Source organism: Lutra lutra, chromosome 4 (genome assembly GCF_902655055.1).
Source record: "Lutra lutra chromosome 4, mLutLut1.2, whole genome shotgun sequence".
Taxonomy (NCBI): Eukaryota; Metazoa; Chordata; class Mammalia; order Carnivora; family Mustelidae; genus Lutra; species Lutra lutra.
Window position 1 is genome coordinate 124,288,529 of NC_062281.1, and position 23,996 is coordinate 124,312,524.

At 34.9% G+C, this 23,996-nt stretch overlaps 1 protein-coding gene across 1 annotated transcript; it reads right to left on the reverse strand.

Moving 5' to 3' along the window:
• Positions 1-744: 744 nt before the first annotated feature.
• On the reverse strand, positions 745-21,533 carry LOC125099175 (calcium-activated chloride channel regulator 1-like). Its single transcript, XM_047728561.1, has 14 exons — positions 21,375-21,533; positions 19,873-20,013; positions 19,531-19,678; positions 19,048-19,156; positions 16,811-16,991; positions 12,640-12,867; positions 10,788-11,012; positions 7,795-7,972; positions 6,402-6,502; positions 5,818-6,042; positions 4,616-4,886; positions 3,893-4,063; positions 2,705-2,944; positions 745-1,085 (listed from the first exon to the last, which is right to left on the reverse strand). Exons 1-14 carry the CDS (start codon positions 21,531-21,533, stop codon positions 745-747), a joined length of 2,718 nt encoding a protein of 905 aa, XP_047584517.1.
• Between the last annotated feature and the right edge of the window lie 2,463 nt (positions 21,534-23,996).

Sequence of the window (23,996 nt, forward strand, 5' to 3'; positions counted from 1 at the left end):
CAAGTACTATTCTAGAAACTGAGGATGCAGCAATTAAAAAAAAAAAGCCATACCCCAAGGGGCATCATGGTGATGATACTCTTAGGACCTTATAATGTCTCATATTACAATTAGGATTTTATTATGATATTCACATTACATACAAAAAAGTATTCTTGCTGTCTAATGATCATTTCATAGCCAGGGTCAAAACTTTGATATACCACTGTTAATCAAAAATAAAAAACACACTTGACCTCCTTACTATTTTAGAGCTTTCTCATTGAAAAATTATCTTTATTGTCCATTCTGGTTATAGTTTATATAAACATGAAGTATTTATAAGCAAGAATTAAACCTAAATAATTTTACCATAAAATGTTTGTTGTGGATATATAAATATTTTTCTAATGGCTTAGATGAATTCTGATTTTTTAATATACCAAATGAATTTGTAGCACACTCTGAAAATGTTTCTTAAGAGACCTTCAAGTACAAATATGCATTATCTTTTTTTATTGAGTTAATAAATGGATTTTTCAAAGATAGGAAATATATTCATTATGATTTACATTTAGCAACTTATTAGCTCATTAATTAAAACTAATGAACTCAAGTAGTTAGGAAATTTACAACTTTGTACATTTACAAAGAGTTTTGTTATAGACAAGTGTAGCAAGTTAAATTCTAAATAAATGTTAATCAAGTATATATAAATTGAATATTCTTTATTTTTTAAATATTATTTCTAATATATTTCCTAGTTTAAAATGTAGATAAAATCATAGCTAATCCCCAGATTGCCAAACTGGTTGCAAAAATCTTGGTACCCAGAGCAGGGGCACTGGATTCCTGCGGAGGAATAACCTTGGTTGCTTGTGCAATGTTAGAAACCTCTGAGGTTAGATTAGCTCCATGGATGGCTTGAATTGCAATATAGAATTTGGTGCCATTTTCTATTTTAAAAGGTTCTGGTTTAAATTCAAAATTTTCTATTGAGCCAGCCTCCTTAGGTATCAGACTAGTAGTGTTTACTAAAGCAGCATTGTCAAAATCTTCTCGGAGATCCAGGAAACACATACTTATTCTTATAATGTAGCTCTTGGCTGAAAGACAATAGATACTTCATGTATATTAAAATCAGTAGGATGCCTTATATTGTCTTATATTGTCTTACACTTAGGGCCCTTCAGAAACGCACAGTAGGATTTAGACATGAAAATCATAGATGTAGGTTTTATCTGGTTATTCCATCTTCTTTCTTTTAAGAACAAATATGTAAGTAGTTTTTAATCTAGTTATCTATCACAAATTAATTCAAAATCATATAGTACTAAAAAAGTGAAATCTAGATTTTTTTTTTAAGAAATAGAAATACAAAAATTTGAATCTACTTTTAGAACAAGGAACATAATAGCATTCAAGTATAGGAAAGACATTCAGTTCCCCACAACTGTATTATTTCTCATTAAGCTGAGAGGGAGTAATAGGAGTGGGGAGTGAGAGATCAGTAGAGTGGGAGACAGGGATAAGGATAGAGGGCAAAAGAAAGCAGAGAGGTTAAGATGTGTACTAATTAAAATGTGCTTAAGAACTTAGGCAGACTTTGATTCATACCTTAATTCTACACTTTCTAGCTGTGTAACAAAGAAAAATATATTTCACCTTTTTACCTTCAATTTTCTTATCTATAAAATGGAGATTCAGTCATTCAATTCATTCAACAAATATTTATTGAATGCCTACTACTTGAGTGGTGATAATTAGATATGATAATGCATGAAAAGTGTATTAGCAGAATGTCTGGGACCTAAATGTTTGGAATATGTTATTATTATAACTGTTACTTTGTCAAGAAAAGAAAGGGAGATGCTGACATAATTTTTTTTTTATTCCAAAGTGCTTTTAGAGGTCTACTAGAGCTATCAATATAAAAATATATTCTTACATTCTGAAATGCCATGAATAAAACATAAAATGTCTTTTTTTGAAGTAAAGACTATTTTTTCATGAAATGTTGCAAGTGTTTTAAGTGTATGGTGAATAACATTGATTTAGTGGTTTAAAAAAAAAATTCAGAGCCTCTGCCTTAACATTCTAGTTTTTTAGTAATAAGCCTTATCAACCTATTTTACTAATCTTCACACACACCCTGCATTCCATTTAGATGGTTCTATATATCTATCTATCACCTAGCTTTTATTTTAATTTAGATATTTTATTCTGAAACTTTGCTTTTTTGACCTTGAACATATTATTTTGTTCCTACTTTTCCTGTCTGACTACCTGTATGTGCCTTTCATTATCTCTTGGAACTTCAATTTCTGCATCTAAAAGTAGGTGAGTAACGGCTCAGAGTAAACACTCCATACGTGTTTTTTATAAGTAGGACATTAGACAGTTCCTAGAAAATGAAAACCAAAGGGATTTCTTTTATATGTGTGTGTGTGTGTGTGTATGTATATATGAATATATTTATTTATTTATTTAAAATTTTAAAAATCACTTTTAAAGATTTTATTCATTTATTTGACAGAGAGATAGATAGATAGCACAAGTAGGCAGAGTGGCAGGCAGAAGGAGAGTACGAAGCAGGCTCTCTGCTGAGCAGGGAGTCCAATGTGGGGTTTGATTCCAAGACCCTGGGATCATGACCCCAGCCAAAGGCAGCCGCTTCCCAGGTGCCCCTCTTTTTATATATTTTAAAACATAATATGAAACTTACCTTTTCCTTTATCAAGGACATTGCCAGGGGCCGTCCATGAAAGTTGAATGTGATCTTCTTTAACCTTAGCTTCAAGGTCTGTGATTTTGCCAGGTGGGAACACATGAGTATGACTACCAGCAGGAGGAGCTCCTGATACAGTAAATGATCCTCCAGAGGTTAGTCTGCTGAAATCTTCTACTTTAGCTTCTGATATGTCATCTTTGACTTCAGGCCTGGGTGGGTTCAGTATAATTTTACCTACAATAAAGGTAATTCTGTGACTTTTCATAATGGTATGTCTATTCTTTATCTTATAATCTCATCTTGCAGCTATAAATGGGTTATTATTGATTGATTGTAGACAGTGAAAAATAGCTTTTAGAGAAAAAAAGCTTGTTTTATTGGTATCATTTTAAAACTGATGAGACATTAGCAATGTTAAAACTATCTCTTAACATACCTGTCTTTATGATTTGACTATAAATTATTTAAGGACAAGGCTGGTGTCTTGTTTATTTTTTTTAGTTATAGCATCTAGCACAATGCTTGCCACATAGAGACGTGCTCAGTAATTTCTTTTTTTAAGATTTTATTTATTCATTTGACAGAGGGAGAGAGAGAGAGAGCACAAGCAGGGGGAGTGACAGGAAGAGGGAGAGGGAGAGGGAGAAGCAGGCTCCCTGATGTGGAGCTTGATCCCAGAACCCAAGACCTGAGCCAAAGACAGATGCTTAACCGACTGAGGCCCCCAGGCGCCCCAGTGATTTTTTTTTCAGTGTAAATGAAATGAACTGAGGGAGATGTAAACAAAACACGTTGGAAGCATCATCCTGTGCTAGGTCTTTTAACATGAATATAGCTTTTAAATACACAGATAATTATATAACTGTATACTTATATTTTCCATAGTACATAATATTTTCAGTGCTTACCACATGTAACTTATGTAAACAGATGACACATTTCTTTCTTTTTTTTTTTTTAAAGATTTTATTTATTTATTTGACAGAGAGAGATCACAAGTAGACAGAGAGGCAGGCAGAGAGAGAGAGAGAGAGGGAAGCAGGCTCCCTGGGGAGCAGAGAGCCCGATGTGGGACTCAATCCCAGGACCCTGAGATCATGACCTGAGCCGAAGGCAGTGGCTTAACCCACTGAGCCACCCAGGTGCCCCCAGATGACACATTTCTATCTTAATGCTACTTACCATTTTCAACATAGCCTGGCATATACAGAGCTTTGTTCTGTTGTTGTTTTAAACTTAGTCTGGCCATATTATTTCTCGCCTGGGCATGTACTCTTAAACTGTATCTACCATTTCCATGGTATTCTGTAAAATATCTTGAATAGACACCATCATTCTTCACAGTATCAGCACCTAGATATTATAACATAATAATTAGCCATTCAGCGGAGTAACAGTGACAGTCCTAAGCACTGTTCATGAGCACTAGTGTTGGTAATCATTTTGGGAGTGAGTATAGCACAGTGGTTTAAGTACATGAACTCCGGTATCAGACTGCTTGGGTTCAGAGCCTGACCTGGCTACTTGCTAAAGTTTGACCTTGGAAAAGCAATTCATGGTAAACATTCAGTTAATATTAGCTATTATTATTTCATATAGAAATCTTAACAAAATAAAGAAAAAGCATATGCAAAACGGAAGAAGCATATGCAAGACACACTAATGAAAATGGGGAAAAATTATATTTCCATGAGGAAAGTAAAATTACTCGTAAAATTTAAAGATAAATGTGCTTATATCTTTGTGTAGTTCAGAGAGCAGAGTAGAAAGTATTAAAAACATAAAAATCAAATTTCATTTACTTAAAAATTGGTTCATTCACATACATAGGAAATATTGATTTCTAAGTTATGTGACTGTAGTAGGATTTTAGCTTCAGTGGAAGTTAATGCAGATTCTTATTACCAGCACCATTGTCCCAGAGCTCCAGTATTACTCGGTGTCCATCTTCAGTTTCTATAGTGGCTGTTACATTGATTCCCAGAACAGGCAAAAACCCTTGACTGACTTGTGCGTAAACAATCACTGGGCTAGGATAATGTGTTGTACTTTGGCTCATGTGAGCAGTTGCAATTACTGGCAGCGTGGTGGGACTTCTTGCTCGAGTAGTCATTGTCACCGTTAGCATTTGAGAGTTGGCATGTTTATTTAGAAGGCTGTAAGTCCAAGTACCTGTCTGAAAATCCAACATATCTATTTGAGGGTTTTTGTAATACTTTCCTATTCTTGTTTGGAATACAAAGTTATTTAGAAATTTAAGCAGAGTAATAGTAATTATTTAAAAAATTTTTTTTAAATTTATTTGACAGACAGAGACCACAGGTAGGCAGAGAGGCAGGCAGAGACAGAGGAGGAAGCAGGCTTCCTGCTGAGGGGAGCCCGATGCTGGGCTCCATCCCAGGACCCCTGGGATCATGACCTGAGCCGAAAGCAGAGGCCTTAACCCACTGAGCCACCCAGGTGCCCCAGTAATGATTTTTTTTTTAAGATTTTTATTTATTTATTTGACAGAGAGAGATCACAAGTAGACGGAGAGGCAGGCAGAGAGAGAGAGAGGGAAGCAGGCTCCCTGCTGAGCAGAGAGCCCGATGCGGGACTCGATCCCAGGACCCTGAGATCATGACCTGAGCCGAAGGCAGCGGCTTAACCCACTGAGCCACCCAGGCGCCCCCCCCAGTAATGATTTTTAATACTCAAATTTTATAAGCTAGTAAATAGTATGGATATAAATCTCTATTCTACTTGGCTTTTTTTTTTAAGATTTATTTATTTTGAGAGAGAATGAGAGTGAGAGAGGGGGTGGAGTAGGGTGGGATGGTAATGCAAGGGGGGATCAGAGGGAAAGGCAGAGGGAGAGAGAGTCTTAAACAGACTCCACACGAGCACAAAGCCTGATACAGAGCTCCATCTCAGGATCCCAAAATCACTTCCTGAGCTGAAACCAAGAGTTGGACATCTAACTGACACCACTCAGACAGCCCTTAGCTTCTTTTTTGTGACAGATGATTGTTGCCGCTTTAATATTGACAGTGTAGTGGATGTTATCTTCATTTTTGCCCCTCAAAGTTGATTAATAAATCATGGAGAAAATAAAAGAATATTCTTACCTCTGCAATACCTGGTATTTGAAGACGGGCAGACCGAACATTTAGTTTATCTACTTTGAAATCTGAAGTTTCATATTTTTTTCCTTTTGGATCTTGGAGAAGAATTTCTGGCTTTTGTATTGTCCATGTGACAACAAAGAAAGTGTCATTTCCAATTGTACTATCCACAGGTACTGTACCATTTATCCATTTCCTTCCTGTAATACTCAAGGCTTTACTTTCTAACTGTAACATAAATAAAAAAAAGAACAGAGAGAACCAATTCGTAATTATAATTAATAAAATTTCAAAGCTTTGTCAGTTTAGAATAATTCTAAAGTTATCTCTAAGATTTCAGTGAAATAAGAATTATTTTGAAGAATTTTGCAAATAAAAGCATTTATAATTATAAATAGTGGACAAATCAGAAGAAAAGAATCAGAAGATGACAAGTGTCAAAGAAAAGGAAATTCAGTAAGAATGTTTTATAGTAGGAAATAATTTTCAGGCAAAATAGTTACTCATTAGAGAAAGAAATGTCTATTTAGGATAATGGACATTTATTACAAATGTGAAAAGGCAAATAATTTTTCTGAGATACCAACCTGAATAGCCTGCTGAGTTATGCTGCCACTTCTAGATGAAATTCTACTGAAAGCATCGATAAGGCCATTTATGTCTTTATTGGCATAAAAACGATGTCCTCCTAAAATGGAATTGTATTTACTTTCATAATACTAATTTTAATTTGGAAACCCATACTTGTTCTTCTGCTTTTATCAATATAAATATGAAGAAATCTTAAAGAACTTGCCAAATATTATTGTTTTTTAAAAATTTTTAATTTTTTTAAAGATTTTATTTATTTGAAAGACAGAGATCACAAGTAAGCAGAGAGGCAGACAGGGAGAGAGGAGTAAGCAGGCTCCCTGCTGAGCAGAGAGCCCGATGTGGGGCTCGATCCCAGGACCCTGGGATCATGACCCGAGCCAAAGGCAGAGGCTTTAACCCACTGAGCCACCCAGGTGCCCCCAAATATTATTGTTTTTATATCAATCATTAGAATAAGGGCCTGCCACATTAGTAAAGCTGATCTAATCACTAAATGGTGTTATAAAAATGAAATTTAAGACAATTTTGAACCAGTTGCTTATTTTTAGTTGTGTCTAAGGTATACCAAAACAATTTAGAGAATTTAGAGAATAGTTTAGAATTAAGTAAAAATTAAGTGAGAAAATAAATAATTTAGGAGTTAACAAAGAAATTACACAGGAGTAAGGAATGGAAAAGGATGGGGACACCTGGGTGGCTCAGTCAGTTAGGCATCCAACTTTTGATTTTGACTCAGGTCATGATCTCAGGGTTGTAAGATCCAGCCCCTCCATGGGCTTTGCCGCTGGGCATGGAACCTGCTTAAGATTCTCTCTCTCCCTCTCTCTCTGCCCCCCTACCTCATGGTCACATGCACACACATGCTGTCTTACTCTTAAAAAAAAAAAAAAGGCAATGGAAAAGGATGGATTGCTGGGGAACTGGTAATCAGGACTTTAACTACAGACTTAGGCAAATAATTTGTACTCTGTAGGTTTCCATTTCTTCTTCTCTGAATTGGGGCTATCTGAATCTCGACTGTAGGATTGAACAGGACAAATATGAGCAAGAGCTTTGGAATTGCAATTGAGGAAATCATTGGTAGCCATGGAGAAAGAAGTTTCAATTTGGTGGTATTGGTAGAAAGTGGTGAGAAATGAATGAAGACAGAGAATATTGACTAATATTAGAAGAAGCTGGTATAGATAGAAGTGCAGAGAGTTGGAGGTGGGGAAGAGGAAAGATTAATTTGAAGGGCAGGGACAAGGAAGGGTCAAAAATTAAATTTTAGGATAGGAAATTTATGAGCAGTGTTTTAGTTTAATGGGGAGGTAGTTAATGGGAAATGTAGTTAATGGGAGAGACTGAAAATATATTTTCTATTCAAACTATATTCCAAAGGTTTACCTGTCATATTTGATAGGGTCTCTAGTTCTTTGGCAGCAGAGGGTCCCAGAGCAATGGTGTGGATGATTGCACCACTTTCCTTTACCTCCTCAAAGCATGAGCTTATTTCATCATCTTCTCCATCTGTTAGTAATATGATTTCAGAACCAGAAGTACTTTGGTTGCTGTGGATAATTGCCTGGTAGTGAAAAATCAGATTATTAGTACAGAATATCATATCTCTATACATTTAAAATAAGAATAAGTATACTCTTTAGTCTTGGAGAAGTCTTTAGGCCTATGCATCAGAGTAAGCAAAAGGAAACTTTGCACTGTCATTCCAGGCTGTGTTGGCATAGAAATGAGTGGAATGTACAATAGTCTTACCGTTTTTCAAACAGTGCTTCAAAACTGTTTTTCAAACAGTGCTTCTAAACTTTTCAAATATATTCAAGCTACCCAAGAGAGGAAAATAAAACTCTTAGAACAATGCCTAGCAAATAGTAAGTGCTAAGTGAATATTAGTTATTATTTTTTAAAAGATTTTATTTATTTATTTGACAGAGAGAGAGAGAGAACACAAACAGAAGGAGCCAGTAGAGGGAGAGGGAGAAACAGACTCCCTGCTGTGCAGGGAGCCGGATGGGGGTCTTGATCCCAGGATTCCAGGATCATGAAGGCAGATGCTTAACTGACTGAGCCACCCAGGTGCCTCAGTGTAAGTTATTATTATTATTCCAGGCGATGCTTGAGGTAGAAGCAAATGACCCAGGCTGTTTTTTTTTTTTTTAAGATTTTATTTATTTATTTGACAGAGATCACAAGTAGGCAAAGAGGCAGACAGAGAGAGAGGGGGAGGAAGGCTCCCTGCTGCTGAGCAGAGAGCCCCATGTGGGACTCCATCCCAGGACCCTCTATGACCTGAGCCGAAGGCAGAGGCTTTAACCCTCTGAGCCACCGAGGTGCCCCTGACCCAGGCTGTTTTGGCAGCATACTAGACAACATTTGCAAAGTCATGACTAAAGGCAGGTAGGCAAAGTTAAATGATGTGCCTTTTTATGTATTCTATTTGATCACTGAAGAATCTGATGATTTCCTGGAAAAAACATTGACCTGCCATAAAGTAGGAATTTCATAAATTTATCAAGTATTATAATTTTTTTGTCTTTTTCTGACTTCTATCAAGAGTATTGGCTAAAAATCTTTAGTCATACAAATTGAGAATAAATTCTCCCTGTACAATTTGTTAAACAGAATATCTAGCATTTAGTTCCCCACCCTCACCATATATAATAGAGTTATATAAATACTGCAGTGTAGTGATTAGCTTTTTGGATTTTGGAATAAGAAAGACCAGGTTTTGAATCCTACCTAGATTTGCTGGTTACTGACTATATGATCTTAAGAATGGTATTTAATTACTCTGAACTTTAGTTTCCCTATGTGCAAAATGGGCATAATAATACCTTATTAAAAAAGTAATGGTAAGGCTAAATAAGATCATACATGTATTTAACATAGGCAATAATGTAGAATATGCTCAATAAATTTTAGCTATTATAATGATTATGTAAGTAAAATGCTACATATTGCTATGGTTTCATTTTAAAAGTAGTGAAGAGGTATTTATAACTTTGAATGTGACTTAACATAATCTGTTCAATAATAGACACTGTGGTCAAAATATCCATAGGTATATATCAAAATATATTAAGAAAAATATACAAACCAATATGTTCAAACAATAAGACACATTCCCAAGGTATAATACCATCACATTTTAGAAGTGAATAGAACTGTATAAGAATTATGTTTATTATAATAATAGCAGTCCTTTTTGAACACTTTCTTATCTTACATAATTGTCATAATTAAATGAGATAGGTACTATTGTTTTCCACATTCCCTTAGTTGAGTAAACTGAGACTTCCTGAGTTGATAACTTACCCAAAGTCATTTAACTAATAAATAATAGAGCCAGAATCCCAGGCTTGCCGGAATCCAGAGCCTGTGTACCTCCTTAAACCAATACGCATTATAAAAAATGACTCAACTAGAAAGCTAAGAGATAATATTAATTAGTGGCCTGGAAAAGGGTAATAATCTCTACTTTTTTAGCCGGAGCATGGGAGGGTCAGTGAAGGAAAGCAGTTTTTTGTTTTTGTAACTTAATGACAATAAATAGGCTTAAACAAAGCCTATCTTAGGTTGGAAGAAATTCAAATGCAAACTGTAAGGCAGACTAATATAGTGCTGTAAAGTTGCTCCCAATATTTTATTTCACAATTCTTATTTCATTAATCTTCCACCTGTGTGTCTTAGGTTTGGTACTAAACTGCTTAGGGAGCTATCTTTGTGATTTTTTTTTTTTTTAAAGATTTTATTTATTTATTTGTCATAGAGAGAGAAGCGAGAGTGAGCACAGGCAGACAGAGTGGCAGGCAGAGGCAGAGGGAGAAGCAGGCTCGCTGCCAAGCAAGGAGCCCGATGTGGGACTCGATCCCAGGACGCTGGGATCATGACCTGAGCTGAAGGCAGCTGCTTAACCAACTGAGCCACCCAGGCGTCCCTATCTTTGTGATTTTTAATTGTCAATTTAACTTGATGAACTAGAGTTGTCTTTATAACATAGAACTAGTGATAATTTCCCTCTTCCACAGTCCCCTCAGCAGCATTGTTGTTTGCTGTTGTTTGCTGCTGTAGTTCAGATGTTGGGAGTGATAAAGAAATGGTAAACTCCTCAATAAAATTGCAGTGATTATGTGCACGTTGGATTTTTCTTCCCTTTCTTAACCATTCTCCAGTGCAACTCAGTATCTCAAGAGTACATTGGTGGAATAACCACACCCAGAGAGACTACCCAGCTGTAAACAACAGACAGTAGGGGAGTCTTTAAAAAATATACTATTTAGATAACGGACCTATGAATTCATGACTCTTGTTCAAAGACAGTGGGGTAAAAATAAAAGCAATGGTAAGTGGCAAATGCTATTTAGAAAGCATTTTTATTTTACCTGGAATCCTGCTCTGAGACCACTGCAAATTGAAGTTCCACCACCAGCTTCTTGAGGCAGGTTTGCAGTGATATTTTCATAAGCATTATCACCAGTTATTTCTGTTAGGTAGTTTTGGGTTGTAGCAGAACTTTCAAATGTGACCATCCCAACCAAAGATCCCTTTTCAATAATTTGAATCAAGTATAGTTCTGCTGCTTGATTCATTCGAAAGAGACGGTCTTCCTGTAAGAAAAAGATGTCTGAACATTTCCTGAGTCTCCTCAAATCTTGACAGATTGGTGAAAGACAAAGTTGTTCATGGGCCAGAGATCTTGATAGTAATTGATTACTATATTTTAAAGTTTGGCCCCCTTGAACCCTCCTGCACTGTTGGTGGGAATGTAAGCTGGTGCAACCACTCTGGAAAACAGCATGGAGTGTCCTCAAGAAGTTGAAAATAGAACTACTCTACAACCCAGCAATCACACTACTGGGTATTTACCCTAAAGATACAAATGTAGTGATCTGAAGGGGCACGTGCACCCGAATGTTTATAGCAGCAATGTCCACAATAGCCAAACTATGGAAAGAACCTAGATGTGAATCAACAGATGAATGGATAAAGAAGATGTGTGATACACACACACACACACACACACACACACACACACACACACACACACACACACTGGAATACTATCCAGCCGTCAAAAGAAATGAAATCTTGCCATTTGCAATGACTTGGATGGAACTAGAGGGTATTATGCTTAGCGAAATAAGTCAGTCAGAGAAAGACAGTTATCATATGATCTCCCTGATACGAGGAAGTTGAGAGGCAACATGGGAGGATTAGGGGGTTGGAATAGAATAAATGAAACCAAGATGGGATCAGGAGGGAGACAAACCATAAGAGACTCTTAATCATACAAAACAAACTGAGGGTTCCCGGTGGGAGGGGGTAGGGAGAGGGTGGTTGGGTTATGAACATTGGAGAAGGTATGTGCTATGGTGAGTGCTGTGAAGTGTGTAAACCTGTCGATTCACAGACCTGTACTCCTGGGGCTAATAATACATTATATGTTAATAAAAAGAAAATTTTTAAAAGAAAAAAGAAAAAAAATAGATATCATTAGGCTAAATGGACAATTTGAAGGAAAAAGTTTGGCCCCCTTATTTCATTAAAGAAAAAATTGAAAAATCATTATACTTTATGTTATACTTAATATACTTAATATACATTATACTATATGTTATACTTAATAAAGCCTTAAAAATCTATGCCTTTTTATTGAACAAATTTATATTCAGGAATTTTGCTAAGAAAATAATTTTAAAATGCATACAAAAATGTTCATTGCAGCATAATTTTTATAAAAAGTTGAAAACTCTAAAATGTTCAATAACAGGAAGATGACTAAATTAGGGTATGTGCATGTGATCATTAAAAATTATATCATGAAATCATTTTTTTCTATAGGGAGTATTTATGGTATGGTAAGTAAAATAATACTATAAAGTATCATACAAAATTTAATCACATTTTTGAGAAGGAAAAACAAATACACAAAAGAGATTGGAATAACATGCTCAATGGTGGAATTATGGATACTTTTTTTGTTCAGTTATAGTATTTTTAATTTGTTAGAATTAAAAGTTAAAGAATAAACATAATCCATAGTCCAATCATCTTCATATAACAATTATTTTTTAGTGTATTTTCTTCTAGTACTTGTCCATATAGAATCATTGTACTACAAGTTATTAGAGTAATAAATTTATGTTTTAGTTAGCTTAATAGAATTAAACCCAAGATTAAATTATATTTCTAGTAATTAACTACTTAATTTAAGGAAGCTAACAAATGTCTTACCGAACTCATGCTTCCAGACTTATCAAGTACCAAACAGACAACTCGCTGTTTGGCCTTTAACAATGAAAATGTAGGATCAGGTGGTTGATCTGTTCCTTCCATGGGAGATGCATTCTGAAAATCATCAGAGTCCATAATTACATCCCATGTACTTCTGCTACTACACATTTTGTTTTGTAGGTTTGGAGCTTCTGTATTGTGAGTTTTTGCTGTACAAAATTCAGTTACCTGGAAAAAATCAATTAGAAGACACTATTTCAATAATTGGTAAGCATTACATTCTTTTCCGAATATGTAGCTGGCTGCCACATACATCCTCCACAGATTTTATCTCCTGACAATTAAAAATTATTTCATAATGTAACAATCTCACATCCATTTTATATACCTCAGCAGAGAGGAAGCAAGGTGAAACCATCGCTGGAAAGTTTTTTTGATGATTCTCTTAGGTATAGTGAGATCATGGCAGTTGTGGGGAGTATGTAGCTGGTACAACTGCTTAACTTAATTTCTTATTTTCCCTTCTGGACTCTTGGGTGACTCAAGCCTGAATTAAGTTTAGTGGAAGAGGGACTGGATTTCTAGCTGTCCTTTAAAAGTGGGATAAAGAAAATGACCTTCTTTAATTGCCTAAGTGTTTTTTTATATCTTTACAGTTGACCAAAAAATTGAGGAAAGATATTTTATCTATCTATCTATCTATCTATCTATCTATCTATCTATCTATTTGAGAGAGAGAGCGCGCACACAAATAGGGTGGAGAGGCAGAGGGCAGTGGGCTCAGTCCCACAGCAAGCTTGATTCCAGGACGGTGACATCATGACCTGAGCTGAAGACAGATGCTTAACCTACTGAGCCACCCAGGCTCCCCAGAACACAGATATTTTAGCAAGCTGGATTATTTTTGGCTCTAGTGAACTCTGACATAAAATAATACTCCTGAGACAGTAATGAAAATGTAGGGAGAAAATGAAAAAATGTGATTGGTGCTCTTTCAGTTGCAAATGGTGAGCTGTACCTAGCAATTCTGCCAAATGTTTCCTTATTACAGAACCTATGAAAATTCTCCAAGTTTTGAAAACTTAGTAACTTGGGAAAATGCTCCCATAAACTCATACAGCATTCAAGAAGAAATCCATCTTGGAGTAAGCTTCTGTTTATTAGAAAAATCTTTTTTAAAGATTTATTTATTTATTAGAGAGAGAGCATGTGCATGCTCCCATCTGCACGGGGGGTGGGGGCGGGTGACAGAGGGAGAGAGAGAATCCTCAAGCAGACTCCCTGCTGAGCACAGCTCCTGGGACTCTGAGATCATGACCTAAACTGAAATCAAGAGTTGGATGCTTAATTGACTGAGCCACCCAGGCACCCTGAGAAATATTGTTATAAATGGCACTGCATGTTTAAAAATGCCCTCCCAGTACAATCTCCAGATGTAAGCTCAGATTTAGAACTAAATTATTAAATTTGAATACCTTTCATTTAAGTTTTAAGATTTTGGTTTCCTTCTAACATGGATGATTTACATTAACTTCAGAACGATTGACATATCCCAGAAGGGGTTCATTGCATGGGAGAAAAAGACAGTTTCAGTCAAAGTGGTGATTGATAATCAAGTCTTGCTGATATGAAATACGCATCAAATCTGATCCCTTGTCCCCTGCCACTGCCTTTATTCAGAGACTTCAGGTCTCTGATCTGCCTATTGCTGTAGCCTTCTAACTAGATTCTCTGCTTTCTGTCATCTCATTCCTTCATGCTTCTCACTGTTAGTATAGTTATCTTCCTGAAAGAATTAAACTGATCATGTCACCAGTCTGAAGCTGTTAAGATAAAATCCAAACACCTTAGCTTTGTAGGTAAGTTTGTTCTTTCAGTCTTGTTTCCTGCTCCTTGCTCTGACCATCCTCTGCTTGTATCACACTGATTTTTTTCTTGTTCTTAGAGTATGCTAGAAATCTTCACAAGGGTCTTTGCTAACTCAAATGGAAAATGAGATAGGAAATCTTGCACAAATTAGAAAAAGGTGACCTGTTCTCAAGTTGGTGTTTTGTTTTTGTTTTTGTTTTACTGCTATTTACCTGAAAATTGTTCTAATAAATATTAAAATTTTTAGTGACCATGATGCAGATAATTTGGGCAGTGCTCAACTTGTACAATCATGTGTGGCATCCCTGCACCTTTCCCCACTCTTTGTTTTTATAAACTATTTTTTTTAACTTAAAATTGCCCTTCCTATTCCTGCTTTGGCAAGTTCATACTCATTCCTTTTCAGATGTAATTTTTTTCATCTCTTTAGAAACAATTTTCCGACCTCCAGGTGGAGATATTTGCTGTACTCCCATAGCACTTGGTTTCAACCTCTTTGTACTTTGAATTCATATATATGTTTTCTTATTTCTGCACTTTCTCACTGAGTCTGTCAAGAATAGTTATCTTTAATTATTTCTGTATTTCCAGCTGAGCATGAAGTGGAAATAATGAAATTGAAGGGAAGGAAATTATGGAATTGAACATTTGGTATTTTAGGTCATATCTGCCTTGGATGAGCTGATGCCCTGGGTAGTACAAATACTATGCAATTTATTTAATCTGTGTTTTGATAATTAGAAGTTAGTGTTATTCTGGACAAGATGTTCAGTATTTATCTCTGAGACATGGCTTATGTAATTAGTTCTATCCATATCTCAGTTATGTGATCTTCTTCATTATTATTTATCTCAGGTAGGCAGCATGAGGTATTTCCTGACAGTGAGATGCTTTTGGGACTTATAGCTTGGTATAGGCAGTACATATTCCAATTATCCTCTTGTCACATGATCTGATACCTACTTGGATGCTGAATTCTGATTCAGATTTAGCAGGTTAAAGTGAACTTTCTTGACTCATGTTTCAACTATTTCTAGAAGGGACCTTTTTCAGACTGGTAAACAACTTCTACTTAAATATCTAATTAGGTTATTTTAAGAGTTTCAGCAAATATTAACTCTATATTTTGATTCAAGTTCTTCATCATTAATGCCTTAGGTTCTAAAGCAGGTTTAAATTTTATTGGAAATAATAGGCATTTACAAACCTCTACCCAAAGAAATAATTGTTGCTAAGTGATTTGGTATATAGAATATTGCTTCTTTTAAATAAGTTAGTCTTACTATCTAGAGGTAGTATACTTTATTTTGATTTGTTTCTGATGACTTTCATATTTAAAATTTTTTTGCATGCTTAGAAACCCTCATTAGTTAATTACAATATGTTTACATTAATTAAGATTGGACTTATCCAGGGAAAGAATAATTAACTATTATCCAGATATTTTATAAATTTTAAAAACTAAAGCTTTAAAGGTTATTTTGTGCTCACCTTGTGCTACGCACTGTGATCATGCTTTACTCGTACTACCGCTTGTGAACCTAACAATAATAACCTGTGATGTATTATAATTCCCATTTATGGGATGAGAGAACTAAATTTCAAGAGAACTTTACAAGTTTGCTTGTAAAGACACAGTTGAAAATGACAGACTGGGTTTTGATATCAAGTCTTCTGACTCCAAGACACCTGTTCTTATCCACTCAACTTTATACATTGAAACCAGATATTTCAGGCCAAACATTAGCTTTAAAATTTGAATTATTGTGTTATTATTTTGTAATTGATGAGACTAGTAATTGTGAACTTTTCCCTTAAGTTTGTTATGTAGAAACAGAGCCATGCACATTTTCACAGTATCACTTTGCAATAGCTTGATATACTTTAGTGTGAAGGTACTACAAAGTCTAGAATGTCAGTACTTTTCCAAAGCTATAGAATGAATTACTTTGGAAAAGTAGTATGATTAACACTTAGAAGAGAGAACTAAAAGTAAGGTTGTAGTTTTAGAACTACACAAATCCACAGAAGTCAAACGAGGGAAGAGATGTTGTTTTAAGAAATTAGGTGACATCAGTGAAAAGGGTACAGTTCTACGTCTGAAGAAAAGAAACTGGTTTATAAAAAAAGGTGGAAACTTTTCCAGGCACACCCTGACACAGGCTGGAACAGCTTTTAGTTAATCGTTTGAGTAATCTCCTTCATCCTTTGGTATACATAGTTTCATAGTAGAAAATACAGCTTCCCTAATTAATTTTTCCTGAAGTGTTCCTTTGTGAAACTAGAAAAAGAAGGTACTTACAGAATTGAGACTTTGCATAAACATTATGGAGTCCTTTGCAGCCTGGGATTTTTCTGGGATAAATGTACATTTTGCTTCATACAGTCCTGTCTGTGAGTCACGCCTGCATGGCCTTGTTATACAGCTGCCTCCCTGACATTCCTTGAAAACCACATTAATGCCAGTAATATGAGTTGAACATCTGTGATGAAAGAATTAAATTATATTTATTTATGAAGACCAGAAATCGTGAGAAAAGACTAACATTCTACAGTCTTTCCCTTAATGATCTACAGATCATGGGCAAATACTTCATTTTGACAGAATTAGTCACAGTCCTGCCTCTATTTATAGTTGATGTCAATAAGAACAATCATGCCAGTATATATTTATTAACATTCATTGCTCACTAATGTAATCAATTAATCTATTATCCTTGTGACTTTGAATTAAAGATAATTCCTAAGGTATAGGGATGTTGTAAAGATAAAATGAGTTAAGAGATATGGAGGATTGCTTCCTAGGGGGGATGAGAGAGTCAGCATAATGTTTAAAACCCTCTTAAATTTATGTGTATGTGATACAAACACATACATACTGGTATGTAGATATAAATGTATATACACATATGTGTGTATACCATCCATACAAAACCATGTGTGGTTTGTGTTGATAGCATTTTACAATTTACATTTTGAAAACCACTGAGCTAGATTGAAGGACAAAGTAAAAATAAACATTGCATGGAAATGCTTGTGCATTCAAACAAACTCTTTATTCTGTATGATAAGTAAGATAGTGGTCAAGTCCCAGGCAAGGAATGGGGGCTGGAGTTATGGGTAAAAGATTTTAAAGAGTTCTGATTTATTGGATTTATTTTTATTATGCATTAATATTAAGTGTCATGATATTAATCCACTTAAATTTTTTTAGTATTGAAAGGATTAGAGGAAATGGTGAGTCATATATTCCAAGAGGGTTAGCTCTAGGGAAAGCCTGAAAATTAAACTTACACTGCCTCAAACAAAGTGCCTGTCACACAGTAGGAGTTCATTAAATGTTATTTTAGATAATTGTTTTTACCAATATATCTCTTTTTATGATTAATAAGAAAACATATTCATATTCATTTATCAAAAATTTGTTACTTGATACATTCTTTGTTTAGCTGTTACTTCACTCTGTGCCAGGTTGAAGTCTAGGGGATTAAAAAACAAAAAAAAGTCTTCAAGGATCTTAAAGTCTAGTGTGGAAAATAAAATTACACAGACAACTACTGCTCTGTGTGAGAGAAGGCCATGTGTATTGCTTTGGGGACAGTCTCAGATCTTACACCAAATAGAGGGAGAAGAAAAAGACACTTGGGGAACAAACATTTAAACTGAGTCTGGAAGAATGAACAAGCATTGTTTGGATAAGGGAGGTGGTGGGGGAGGAGTTGCATAGGGTGAGAGCCCTGTCTGCATGATACTCCAGCAGCTCGGTAGGGATAAAGCAAACAACATGGAGAACATGGGGAGACGCGTGTTTCTCTCACGCCTCTTTAACATGTTTTTTTATCCCAAAGACCTGTTTCCAATTACACTGATTTCTATTTTTCTTTAATACTCTTTAAATACTCCATACTTAAATATCTCATCCATTTATTAATAGGACGTGTCTAAATCTACCCAGAATTATATTCATATTTAAGGAATATAATAATAAAATATTTCTATATTATATGTAATATATAATATAAAATATATGTATTTCAAAAATCATTTACTCACTTATCCTTATGAAAAATACATTTTTTAAGCTTAAGCTTAAATGAAGAATAAATATATTTATTTATAATGGAGCTCTAGTACTTTCATTGATTTCGCTGGAACAGATTCACCTTAAAGAGTGGACTCAAATGGAATAAAACATTGGGGAAGCTAAATAAATAAAATGAAATAAAGGATATGATAGGAATGAATTCCAGTTCTCAGATAACTTATGGTTTAGGCTACAGCTTTTTCCTTTCTCCTCTGACAATAACATATTTTAGTACAATCCCCATGAATACTGAAATGAATCCCAGGTCCAGGTTGATCTTGATTCCAAGGTAGCATCCCCAGAAATATTTGGACATATACATAGTGGGTCTGGTTAGATGTTGCAATTAGCTGTGAGCATTCAACCACTAAGACAGCTTTTGTTTGCCTAGTATAGAAAATTTAAAAATAATAAGTGAAAACTTTTGAAAATAAATTTGTTCAATATAATGTTACCTTGTTGCTTCAATAGTGTTCCGTCTGGAAATATAGAATGGCTGGTCCACATTATACTCATCAAATATTCCCCATCGGAGGTGGGCCCACTCATGGACAAACACTCTGCCTATGAGAGAATATTGCCACTTACAAATTTATATTTACTATATTTTAATACAGTGTCCATGTATTTTATGTCTCCCTGTCCCAGATCCTTAGCTTAATTGAGTCAAAAAACTTTAGAAATTGATATCTTTTATTAGGTCAAAAATGTTGAAATGGGTTAGTATTTATTACTTATTTTTAATGTATTATTTTTTATTAAATTTATTATTAAACACACAAAGAAATATAATTATATTGAACATAACTACTATATTTCTAGATAAAGATATTAATCAGTACTTCTCTTTAAAAAAAATCTTTAAAAATACTATTAATCACCGTGTCATATTTGTTTCCATGGAAATAAAAATAGAAGTATAAAATAGATATCCCTACCTCGGGACCCATAGATGGGCAAATTATTAGTCAATAAGAAGTTTGGAGTAAAATGTATATATTGTCCCTTTTCCCCACATTGTCCATATTGAAGTGTATAGGGATCATCTCCAAATTTTAGGTAAGGATTGGCAACTATGACATCTGCCTAAAAAGCGGAAGAATAAACCAAAACATCACAAGTGATAGAAACAAGGATTTCTTTTATCTAAATTAAGATAAGTAATATTACTAATTTAATTACTGATGTAGTGGCTAGGAATTTTAAAAAAATTATGAATATTAATTTTTAGGAAGCATAGGAAGAAAAAAGCAGTGTAGGAGCTAGATAAAATACCCTACCTGGTCATATGATTCTTGTTTTGGCATTAAGTACTCAGATTTTGACTTCCAGGTCCTTGGAATTAAAATGCTTACATTCCTGAAATAAACTCTTCGTTGGGTGGCATGAAACAGGTAAGTCGAAGCTTCAGTTACCATTTCCTGACAAAATATGGTAACAATTTCACAATGAAATGAGCATGAAATTGTATACATGAACAAGAAGAAGCAAATCTAAGCTCCCTTTCCCCAAATATTTTAGCAAAGCCTAACTGAAAAATAAGTTGAATTTTACTCTATCTCTTTAGTCTGTAAACTGTTCATTTTCATATGCCCAGAAATCAACCGTATTTTTTTCTTAACCTATCCAGACCTGTATTCAGTATTATGGGTTGGAGAGGGGAATGAGTTCTGGATGATATATAAAGGTAATTAAGAATGGGAGCTTGTTGGCAAGTTGTTTAATTAAACAGAGGTGTTTATAAATGGGCTGAGCGTTTAAAGTTTTATAGATTTTATATTTTTAATTGAAAAAAAAACCACTTTGCTAGGTTTGAGTTACTTTTTCATATGGAGTATGTTCAGAAAAGGCAAAATTTTACCAAGCAGTAATGAAAATAAAAATACATATGTCTTATTGGCTTCACATTCCAGTTTTACCACTTATTTTAAGACTATGAATTATTAGCTTCTCTCACTTATGCAACAAGGGTAATAATTTACCTCATAGAGATATTGAGAAGAAGATCAGAGAAGATAGTATATATTAAAATGCTATATATATAAAGTGTTTCTGTTATACTGACTAACCCAAATAAAATTAAGAAGTAAATCAACTTCAAAAATATGCAATATTTTCTTTAAAATCAAATACATCAGAGCTTGTTGTTAATTTTTCAGAGTTGAACAAATATGAACAACTAAAAAAATGTACAGTGAAGATCTAAGGCTTAAGTGTGGGTTAACTATATAAACATTACAAAAATAACTTTACAAAGGTAAATTTGAAAAGAATTCTCCAGTAGGGGGTGCCTGGGTGGCTACGTGTGTTAAGTTCTGTCTTTAGCTCAGGTCAGGATCCCAGTGTCCTGGGATAAAGCCCTGCATTGGGCTCCCTGCTCAGCGGAGAGCTTGCTTCTCCTCTCCCTCTGCCTGCTGCTCTCCTGCTTGTGCTCTTTCCACTCATTCTCTGTCTCAAATAAATAAATAAAATCTTAAAAAAAAGAATTCTTCAGTAGGTCTAAGGTCTTGCTGTTAGCTTAGTAAGTCAAAGAAACATTGTAGTTTTGCCTTTTAATAATTTATTAGGGGAATGACTACTACTATAAATATATGAGAAATCATACTTAAACTAAGCAGATATTAATCTTGACAGTTTAGATACATAGTACATAAATGATGAATACTGTCAAAACAGTTCTGGAAAGTTGTTACTGTGTGAGCATGTGTATGTGCCTTGGCAACAGGGATGGAAAATACTTATTGGAATAAAAATAAGTGCGTAATAAAATTTTCTCCCTTACCTTTATGTTTTGAATGAGTTTTTCATCTTCTGGTACCCTAGGGTTAATTGCAATGACAATGCCATCATATCCATTGTTATTCAAATGTACCATTGAGTTTTTCACTCCAGGCAAGAGATGTAAAGCTAGAAACAGAATAGGATACAGAGTGAGTACCATTATTGCATATTACAATAAACCTTTTAGAAATGCAAGGAGAGTATTTATGTATCTCCTTAACTCAGGAATTTGAATCTAGACTAAAATATTTGCATAAATATAACATTATGAATTACTAAAGTATTTTGATGAACTTCCTTATCTCACTTCCTTATCCTAAAGATTTAAGTTGTTAAATAGCAATGGGGATTATGCTGAACACATTTATCATACTTTCTAAGACAGTTGAGGTCTTAAGTTCTCATTGAGCTGAGTAATTCTTTACATTGTGTAGTTGTCATCCTCATCATGGTGGTTAGTAATGGTCATCGTCATCACCATCAAGAGATTGTCCAGTCCTGGGATCTTTTCATAGAAAAGCACTTTATGGAAGGATGAGGCACTAAAATAAAAAGCACCAGGAAAGAGCAGATGAAACAAGTGTGTTTAAAAAAAAACAAAACAAAACAAAAAGCAAATGAAGGAACTGGATTGGGAGTGGCAATGAATTAGGGTCAAAGACTTTCTTTAGGTGGGAGTAATACAAGCATAGTCGTCAGGGACAACTATGGATCAAGAAGAAAATGTTTTTTTTTATTACCTTTTGTGATAACTACTTGTGTATTTCAGTTTTCAAATAGCATTAAATACCATAAGTCTTATATTACTTGAAAAAAACTTAATATGCTTTAAAATTTTTAAAAAGATTTTTATATTTTTATTTAAGAGAGAGAGTGAACATGAATGGGTGGGGGACAGATAGGCAGAGGGAGAAGCAGACTCCCCCTGAGCAGGGAGCCCGACATAGGGTTCAATCCCAGGACCCTGACATCATGACCTAAGCTGTGGGAAGACACTTAACCATCTGAGCCACCCAGGTGAAACTTAAAATGCTTTGATTAAGATTTCTTTTTTGGACTGAACACAAATCTGCCAATGTCCCTTAGCTTAAAATAGTTCTACACATAGCCTTGTGAGCTGGCTTTAGAGTCAGTTGAATCTAAAGCTAACCCTTGCCTTGGTCACTAACAGTCACATGATTCTTAATAACAGGTGTATGGCTCTTTAGAAAGGACTTCATAGGGGCGCCTGGGTGGCTCAGTGGGTTAAAGCCTCTGCCTTCAGCTCAGGTCATGGTCCCAGGGTCCTGGGATCGAGCCCTGCATTGGGGACCCTGCTCAGTGGGGAGCCTGCTTCCTCCTCTCTCTCTGCCTGCCTCTCTGCCTACTTGTGATCTCTGTCAAATAAATAAATAAAATCTTAAAACAAACAAACAAACAAAGATTAAAAAAAAAAAAGAAAGGACTTCATACAAGACTTCTGGCACTCAATGAGCACTCACTAAATATTACCCATTATTATTAAACATTATATATTATATTATGAATACAAAGCTTGTTATAATTTTTTCCAATTCTATATTTTCATTGGCTTCTTTTTGACTAATTTTATTTATTTTTTTTTTTTTTTAAAGATTTTATTTATTTATTTGACAGAGAGAAATCACAAGTAGGCAGAGAGGCAGGCAGAGAGAGAGGAGGAAGCAGGCTCCCTGCTGAGCAGAAAGCCCGATGTGGGGCTCGAACCCAGGACCTGGGATCATGACCTGAGCCGAAGGCAGCGGCTTAACCCACTGAGCCACCCAGGCGCCCCTTTTTGACTAATTTTAAATATAGTCTTCCAGTGTTTAACTGGGGAATAGTCTCTGTACCTACTGCAAAAAGACTAGATCAGGAATTGTCAGAAGCGAAACTGTGAGCTCATTGTAATGTTCTTTGGCCATCTCCAACTATTGATGATTTTTTTTGCTTTTAGTCCCACTTAGGTATGGTCTCACCCATTAAATATTAAGTTATCCACATTAAGCTCCTTCCTTTTGTCCTCATTTGAATCACTTATATAAACTGTATTGCTTTTGTTTTTATTAGTATACATAGAATACCTCCCCTACCTTCCAATATACATTTCCTCATTGGAGGAAAGAGAAAGATTTATTATTTAGTTAGTTTAACCCCTCTCATTCTAAATTCTCTAAATTATAAAATGCAGACAGTAATATCTCTCTGGAAGGAATGTTTTGAGGGTAAATGAAATAACATGTGTGAAAGCTCTTACGTGTACAGGTGCTAGTATAAAATAGGCCCTCAATTAATATTCCTTTATTTTCATTGTCCCTATAAATTAATATAAAAAATACCTACATGAGTGCTTCCTTGTGCCAGGCTTAGTGCTCTGCTCTTTAAAGGCTACAAAATGAGTAAAACACAAGCAGTATGTCCAGAAAACTTGCAGACTCATTGTCATGAATTGGATTCGAATAAAAAAGACTGAAATACAAGGTAGTAAAGTTCTATAAGAGGGATACAGATACAGTGCTAGGGAGCCAGAAGTTGGGGAATAGATTTTATACAATGAAGGGAAATCAGAAAAGTCTTTAGGGAGTATCATTCTTCAGGAAACTAAGGCATGGAGAAGTTTATTAGT

Excerpts from the sequence above, each read along its gene's own strand:
- LOC125099175 (XM_047728561.1), bottom strand. The coding sequence starts at position 21,533 with ATGGTACTCACTCTGTATCCTATTCTGTTTCTAGCTTTACATCTCTTG. Across the intron at positions 19,157-19,530 it reads GCCCATCTATGGGTCCCGAG|GCAGAGTGTTTGTCCATGAG; the intron begins GTAGGGATATCT and ends ATTCTCTCATAG. Across the intron at positions 12,868-16,810 it reads TTATGCAAAGTCTCAATTCT|GTAACTGAATTTTGTACAGC; the intron begins GTAAGTACCTTC and ends GATTTTTTCCAG.